Source organism: Suillus bovinus (assembly GCF_016758785.1).
Source record: "Suillus bovinus strain UH-Sbo-P2 chromosome Unknown EDB93scaffold_344, whole genome shotgun sequence".
Lineage (NCBI taxonomy): Eukaryota > Fungi > Basidiomycota > Agaricomycetes > Boletales > Suillaceae > Suillus > Suillus bovinus.
In genome coordinates, this window is record NW_024542400.1 from 4214 (window position 1) to 13258 (window position 9045).

Sequence of the window (9045 nt, forward strand, 5' to 3'; positions counted from 1 at the left end):
AATAAAACTGGAGTCTTGGAGACGAATGGCTCACCACCCAGCATTACACCTCCGACCATACTGATATAATCTAGTGCGACATGCATGACCTGACCTAACGAATCCAGTGGGTCATCAGCCTCGGAAAATCACGTTTGAAACAAACTCACAGCTGTGATAGTCATTGGCTCGAACCAACAAGTTAATAGAGAATCTTACTCACCCCTGCATTGGAATGGTATAATTGGAGTAAAATGGTTGTCATCGGTGGACAATACTCACTACATCTGTCAACAAGATTGTCGGAACATATACTAAATGCCACCAGTCAGAAAGAAAAAAGTTAGTGCACGTGAGAAAACATACACAGGATGCCGATGCTAATTGTGAGAATTGCACATTAGCACAACACCACTTGCTTGCTAGCTGTCCAGACATACATGGCAAACAGTAATCCAAGATAGCGCACCTAGGATGTCATCTAGTCAGCACGTGTCAGTTAAACTCATATTACGAACTACATACACTGAGATATAAAAAGGTCATAAGGGACCAGCGTTGGCTCTGTCGCGAATTAATGGTCATTTTGTTCTAACAGGATTCGACTCACCCAGACCAGTTCAACCTTTAAAGCCGTTCTTAGCAAGATGTCCACTCCAATGATAGCATTACCCACCTCTTGTCCAAATGTGAGTACTGGAGAGACCATAAGATTATGAGCTGTTCTTGAGATCCATCTTGCTTACCCCAATCGTACATTGCTACGGCAGAGACAGCAACTGCGAAACCACAGCCAAGGTGAGATCGAGACATCACCGTCATCATCAGACTAGTTCTACACGAACCTATAACATAGCTGAGAAAGAAACCAGGAATCGATGGCTGGCCACCAAGAGGGATCATTTGAGACTAGAGTCATGTTTCCTGAAAATGGATGGATGTGGGAGGGTGCGAACTTGGTCGACGTATGACAACTATTTCGTGCTAGATATACCACCATGGGCCAGCGCCTTCATCAAAAGCCGAGATGATCGTGATGGAATATCCGTTCCTGCCTTCATTAACTGACCCAAGTAAGCATTTTTGCATGAAAGTAGAAACGTGAGTCAACCCACGTCAGCCTTCGGGTGAGTCAAAGTAGACGTTGAACACGAGACTGCAAAGCCGTGACTCACGCGAAACACGTTGGAAGTCAAAACACCGCAAGATTTCGGCAACTTATGGTTGACCTGTGCGTGTCTACCCTTGTGACGGTCGTAGTACCGCAGGGCGTACTAAATCACATAACATCGCTGAAGAGCGAGCATTCACTGGCAAGTCTTCCTGTTTCCACGCATAAAAGATGTTGGAAATCTACCCTATCAGATATTGATGGGGTGCTTGAACCAGACACGTATTTAGCCAGCAAGGCCGGGAGTCCAGCATGCGAAAACGTAGTTTTTAGAGTCTAGTTAGAAGACAAACGTAGCACGTTCACAGTAGCGTTTTCGAGACGTTTTTATTGTTGCTTTTGGCATTTCTGTTTTCAATGCCGAAAACAGTTTTCCTCTCATGTCTGAGTTTGAATTTACGGAACCCATCATCATGTCATGCTGAGAGCACCACTGAAATGCAAGTTTTACCATCAACTCTTATACTCGTCTTGTAAAAGGTCTAATACCTACAATTAGTAAAATTATTACATGTCAGTCTGTAACCTTATGAAGAGCATTATAAGGGTAAACTCCGTGGCCAATGATTAACATCATGGGGGTGATCCAGCTTCCTCGCCATCCTTATTGAAACCAGCAAAGCTACTTCTCTATGATGTTGTTTAAGCTACTAACCCGAAAAGCTACAGCTTCACCACAGGTGACTTTTATATGACGAAATATGGTACGACACCCATAAGGTGTACCTCACTAGTCAGTAGCATCCTGCTGTGAATATGTAATTCCCACTTCACATAACATTTATTTGAGCGATGAATGTCATTTGTTGACGGCTGGGAACAGCGTGACCTGTTCAGGTAAAATTATTGATAATAGATACAGCATTATAATCCTAAACAGTGTGGCCCACTTGTCGCAATTGGGCAAGAGACTCCTAGACAGTAACAAAAAGCAAAGATTTCCCCAGCCCTTACTTGATGATACCAGTGGTTAAGCGAAGTCTCAATCGTCTGGCCTTGATGCATTGGACAATTAGGTCTATATGGGGGATATCGAACACTGAGCTAGCAATCCGCAAGTTGTGAGCGGCTTCTTACCATTTGCTAACCGGTTTTCTCTATGCCATTGGTTTGCATTTTTGTTCATTTTTTGCTATCATAGAAAAATCTCGCACCCCGTTCAAAGTTGACAAGACCTCTCCACCTTGAGGACAGTGTTATACTAATAGAACAATGTGGTGGACAATGGTCTTCATAATTTTTTCATCTTCGGCTGTCAGTTTCTTTCTTAACCTGGTTGGATCCATATGATCATATATATTGCAAACATATAGTCGTGAATCGTGATCTGAGATGATGATTGGAAATTATTTTCAACGCGGTCACACCTTCAAATCTCGAGTCGGAACCCAGTTCATTTGCGTACTTGTGACATAGATACAAATAAATGGTACACTGTCATTATATGGTCCTATCAGTGCCCTAGCGTCTGGCAGAAGTGTTGGCAACCGAGTATTGCACTACAACCTGAGGCGAGTAAGAGGACACATTGGAAGGGCCGAAGATTTGTCTATGGTGTGTACGAGATCAGTGAACATCAGAAAGCTACAGTGCTGGAAACACGCTCACCGGTTCCACCAAACGAGAAGATTTTCAACAGAGACTTTGGCTGCAGATGTTGGCGGACGTTCGAAATAATTGATCATATAATTGTAAAATTGGTAGTGATCAAATTCATCATCGACAATTCGCCAGGACCCGCAGCTTGACAAGGCAAATCGCAACTAGCAAAGTAGCTTTAGTCATTATCGAAGGGAAAAAAATTCAATGCACCTGGACTGCTGAATATGCGATAGCCCGTGGGTGAACTGATTGCATTCCTAATAATGCCGCAACATCAGACCTGGTGCGTCTTTCTCCTGAGGTCCTCGACCGCTTGTATAAAGGTTCCTGGTGGAATGTTTCTTCATCGGGTTGGGTCTCACCGGCAGAGCTAGGGGATGTGAAGATGTGTTTGAACGTCTAAATTGACATTTGAGTGTCAGTATACCCTGAAGGTCAGGGAAGCACTAAAACTTACTCGGACAAGTAAAGCACCTTTGAAAAGCCCTCTTGTTGGGTCCTCACAATCATACCTGTCATCCTGGTACATGAATGTTGGCCAAGAGTGTGCAGTAACTTGGAAGTTATGGTCATAGTTTCGTATCCCGTCCTGTGTTCTACAGTCATAATCAGCAGTATACCAGCCAGTTACATAGTAAAAGTCATACCTCTTATCTGCCCAGTTAAAGTCAACAGGACAAATAAGTTCTGCAGTAGCATCATGATAGAATCCACAACCAGACTTGTCCTGTGAGGAGATCGCTGGGTTGGGGGTAGGCTGTTTCTCGTTCAGCCAAGAAGCAACTGCTAGCTTCAAGGAAGCAGCATCATCGCCACGGGCCGAATATGCGCCTCTATTGAGCTGAATCGAGTGCATCATCAATCTGATATATTTGGACAATGCGTGACTTACTTTCTGATAGGTGCTGTTGAGTTGATATCCATCACTCTGGGAGTAGATGAGGTCGTGGACGCATGGGACCCAACACTGTAACTGCTCAAACGAATCATAGATACGGTCCTCCCTTAAATTTTACAAGTCAGATCAAACTGTCCAACTGAAGTAAGATCATATATACTTGTCCGTGTGTTGTACATCGTCTTCACCACATAGAGTGGTCCTTCGGTCGTATTCTCCAACGAGATCCTCAACTCTGTAATTTAGGCTCACAAGCCGCCGAATGGCTCGCCCAGCAAGAAGATAAGGATCACCACGGCTGCAATGACACAAGTGCCGTCAGATACATACAGCAATCAAAGGTGGTAGTACCTCACCATTTATTACTGCATTCTCCCCGGAGCTCAGCGTTTTGCTCCTCTAAAGTGGCAATGTGCCGCTTTAGTGCACTATGGTTCTCATGCTGTGGATCATCATAGTCAGAAGACTGAGACATGGTAGAGGATGTAATGAAGGATATTCGTGTATCATCCACCAAACCATGACGAGCTTTCAAAGACCGGATTATCAGGCAAGTATTACGATAGTTGGAGTCGCTGTTGACTAAATGATGTAAATTCCTCCACTGTGTTTGGAGTATCAGAATGGAATCAAATGAAATGTACAGTCATCTCCATACCGGATCTTGTAGCTTTACCAAAATTTGCGAATGTAAACAATGTCACCTTAAGAAGTAAGGTCAATGCCAAGTGCGTTCCATCTCCAGAAACAAATACTTAACAACAACCTTTCCTTTTAGAGATGACGCCTATACACAATCAATTACGTTTTACGAGCTCACACGTTGTTGGCACAAGGAACAGTGTAAAAGAGACGCGTCCCAGGCGCCTTTCCTGATATTGCTCAGCCGTGGTGTGCGCGTGCGCACAGGTGTACCTCCCAGCTGTGAGATACTGGTAAGAAAGCGGTATCTCCTTTGCTCTTGAAGCGTGCCAAGATCACAGCCAGGTGAGCAGCAGCCTTGGAAATATCCGAACTGTTGAAAATAGAGCAAGACGAGGGCAATTTCAATTCATAAACCGCGAAATTGTACAAGTCGCCAATCTGACCAACACGGTCACGTGATCATTGACTCCTTCAACTTGGTTGCCATTTGGTGAGGGCGCGCGCTCATGGGTGAGTCTGGTTGGTCACATATTTATCTTCAGGACCATTTGTTAATTTTATATATATCACAGACAATGTTGCTCAATGTTTTGGCTCAATGAGTTGATGTTGGAGGTATCATGGGAGATTGGTTTGTTAATGGGCAGCCCAGACTTCTAGGCTCAGACGTGAGTGAACTCGCTACAAGTCAAAATCTTTTGTTGATATTCCTTGCAATGGCTATTGTCAAGAAATGAACACTCACCTGCTGCAAACGACTTTTTGCAAGGCTGTTCTGTTCTCCACTTGTCTACAACAACCACCTTCAGGACTCGAATTATAGTATGTTCACCATGATTTCACTGTATGCACACAACTGAGACTTGTGGATACTAGTATCGTGGACAAGTGCCTTACCATGTGTGGCCTTGATAATTATGCCAACCCTATTGTTGGATGTTGTGATTCTCACAATGTCTATTTTGCGACATCTACCCATTCTTGGTAAGTGATAGTGCATTTCAGTATTTTTTTTGATTGATCTCTCCTTATAGTGTTCAATGCCCAGAAGGAATTCGAACAGAAGGATGCTGGTATGTTTGATTTTGACACAGAGAGTGTTATGTTAATGCCTGTTGCAGCCATTACTTCAATATACTTCGATAATGAAGATCTTGAACTTTACCTTGGTCGACTAGAGAAGACAGAGGGTGCCAAAGCTATTCATCTCTGGTGGTATGGCGACACAGATGTGAAAACCATCAGTGTGTCTGGCTTGGCTTGTGAAGGTCTCACTCAACGTCGTCCCTCAGATTTTCGTAGAGCGCAAGACACACGGAGAAGACTGGACAGGTGAAAAGTCTGTCAAGGTGCGTTTCCCGATCAAAGAACATCTTGTGAACACTTTTCTACGCAGAGAATACACCATGGACGCGGAGCTTCAGGCTCTAGTTGACAAAGGCAAGAAGACACAAGCTGAAGTCAATTCTATGATTCAGCTTGCAAGCGAGGTCCAGTATCGTATTCTTACGAAGCAGCTTCAGCCGGGTATGTAAGCAGGCCTAATGTCTGACTCCCTTGCTCACAAATATACTAGTCATGAGGATGTTTTACAACCGAACTGCGTTCCAGCTCCCCGGGGATCCCCGTGTATGGATATCGCTTGATACGGAACTTACTATGGTTCGTGAAGACAACTGGGACAGACAAGCACGTGCTGGCGATAACTGGTGGCGAACCGACATTGGCATCGACCATCCTTTTGACCAGTTGCCAACGGCGGATAAGGAGCTTTTCAAGTGCGTTACCCTTATTGAGCAGTTTCATAACATGTTCACATTCTTCAAGGTATGGCGTTTTGGAAGTCAAGCTTCAGACTCAGTTTGGACAAGAACCTCCGAAATGGGTTACTGATCTCGTCCAGTCCTACCTTGTCGAAGCCATTCCCAAGTTCAGGTATGATTCTCACTCCCAAGGTGGCTCCACGTTACTCACGGACCACTGCTAGCAAATTTATCCATGGCTGCGCTACCCTACTGCCTAATCGCGTAGATCTCGTGCTGTTCTGGCTGCCCCAAAGTAAGCTGAAGAGTCTGCTTCTATTGTGTCACTTTCTTACCTGACATCATTCACAGTGGACACCGACATCCTCAAGCCAAATACGGGATACCTCACAGTGGAGCGCCTGGCCAAGAGCACTTCTGATTTTCAGTCCAGTATCATGTCGCCCCTCTCGCCCGTTTTGCCTGTATATTGAGCCCGTGTCGGAGGGGGAAAAAGATGAGCTCAAATACATGCCATAAGTAGCAAATCTACAGCAGTAACCAAACAAGAACTCAAGGAAGTCAGATGTGAGTTTCGTGAATCATGTTGACATCTGACTAACGCCTGTCCCCTAGATGGCTTGGAAAATCTGGAGGTCATGTTGCATGTCGTAGGACCCTTTGGAGACCAGCTACCTGCCACTTGTCATAACAGTCTCTCTTCCTTGGTGGACGTCATCTGTATAGTGAGGATATGGTTGACCTCTTGGGTAAACACCATTTGCCAATAAATACGATGAGTGGCTAGTACTGTCATGGTTAGAGGCTTGCTGACGAGGGACCTACCAGTCATGGAGCCAGTGCCGAGACCCCTGCATCATCGTCACCTACTTCATACCACAGTTTTGACACAGATGACGAGTATTGGGAAGATGGATCCACTTGCTAAATTGCGCCCTTGGATCGGAACTAGTAGCATTGGACTTGGACTTGTGCTAGTACCCTCGGCTCTGTCATAAAGACGTCATGGTGGGTACAACAGCACATTAAAGTCTGAGTCCGAGTCATCATTTGCCTCTAACTTGAATCACGACCCCATGTCAGTAACTACTACTACTTCAAGCACCCTACTGATTGATGTGGAGATTGAAACCGACCCATCAATTACATATCCCACTTTGGAAGCATTTATGGGGCAGCTCAACAGTGATGAGCCGGCGCAGCAATGGCCAGAGTTATTCCTCACCCCTTTGAAATTGATGGGAGTCAGGACGCTGGATGATATGTGCATCATCTCTCAAAAAGCCCTTCATATATTTTACAAGCTGTGTCCTGTGATGATCATGGACTTCTATGTCCATGTCATTGACACAATAAATGCGCTGCCGCAGCCAGAGTGTTTGTAGATTTCAATGCACGTTTTGGAAGGTAAAAATGTTCATGCAGGAATTCTAATCCTCCACTAACCATCAATGATCATACAGATCAGACTCAGAGTGTAATTACTAGGCACTGTACAGTGTATAGTCGCTTACAGCGGCCTTGTGAATATTGGTTGCTCGCCCAGTACATTTTTTCCCTGATGCTCATGCGCTTGCCTAAAACATTCGCCCCGCTTTGTGCTCGATTCCATGCCTACACATGCCGTTTGACACCCATAGAAGCCAAGAATGAGTGGGGATCACTACCGACCTCAGATCCGATCCTACATCGGTTCGTTTCACCGCTTAGCTAAATCTTATTGCATATATTCTCCATGTCTAATCTGTACATTCATGTATCATGTCTCAACACTTTGTAATGCAATCTCCATACTGCCATGAGCTCATCCCATCACTTGCCACTCTGCAATCCCAGGTATCACAGGAGCTCTTGGCTGTCACAACAATATGATGATCATTGAGACCATGCTCCTGCAACCATTTCTCTACCCTGCCAACTTCCTCTGTTACGCGCAACACCAATACTTTCAAGTGAATGCAATCCGCAAGGATTGTTTGCAGCAAGGCTGGTGCTGTCCGGTCAGTGAACAATCAAAGGGAAATATGCGTAAGTTGTGTAAGGCAATGTATGCCGATTGGAAAGCCCCAAAGCACCCAACCTTCCAACAAGTCAAGGTGGGTGATTTTGCTAAATAGGGAGATGGATGGTAGGAACGGTGTATCAGTTCTGCGGAAGACAATTGACAAGTGGATAGACAGCCGTGACAAAGGTAGTGTTTTCAATCCATCCAATAGGCAATCCGGCACTACATGATCCCCCTCTGGCAGACTCCAGAGGGCAAGGTCAGTAATACCACTGCATACTTGTACGACCTCTGCAGCTGTAGCGAGCTGCACTGTACCACGAATACAGAGAGATTTGATATTTGCAGAAGCAACCTCACTGGCGAGGACAACGGTCCGATACATTAATCCTTCAATCCTGTTACTGTCCTGTAAGTCACAACTGAATCCAGCATATCCCAGGACTTGTACCTACCAGTCATGAACTCTGGTGGCCACTAATAAATATGAGTGCACATCATTTGCAGGATGGATGCCCGCTGCAAGCTGAAAGACTGTCCTTTTGATCTCGTGTGGCAAATGAAGCATACTAGTGGAGTATTCAACATCAATATTCACTGACATTTTTGGAGTTTTAAGACACCGCTGGTTGGCTGATCTGAGTCCAAGTCTGGGGCTCATTGATTGGCCTTAACGTCACTCTATTGAATCCAAGTTTGAAAATTTGATCGTTGACATAGACTTGGAGCTTACTATGTTCGGAAAAGTCTACAGAATATCTCCACAAATGATATCATCAGGGTGGTAAGAAGTATTACTAGCCTGAGGATGTACGGTAGCCATTAATTACAACAATATATTCTTCCAAGTCCAATGTCTTATGATCCCAATACTACTACTGGTAACAGCTCTAGTCATGATGCAGATGGCACTTCACAAATCCTCATAGTCAGGGACTCGCCATATTCTGATTCTGAAATATGGTCACGGTGCTACCCCACA

At 44.7% G+C, this 9045-nt stretch overlaps 1 protein-coding gene across 1 annotated transcript; it reads right to left on the bottom strand.

The window, feature by feature from the left end:
* Positions 1-2611: 2611 nt before the first annotated feature.
* EDB93DRAFT_1287406 (uncharacterized protein) lies at positions 2612-4306 on the bottom strand (the record flags this gene model as incomplete). Its single annotated transcript, XM_041454522.1, has 9 exons — positions 2612-2699; positions 2759-2913; positions 2963-3151; positions 3210-3348; positions 3400-3593; positions 3645-3756; positions 3811-3948; positions 4007-4254; positions 4295-4306. The coding sequence occupies 9 exons, from the start codon at positions 4304-4306 to the stop codon at positions 2612-2614; spliced, it is 1275 nt and encodes a 424-aa protein (XP_041300572.1).
* Positions 4307-9045: the final 4739 nt, after the last annotated feature.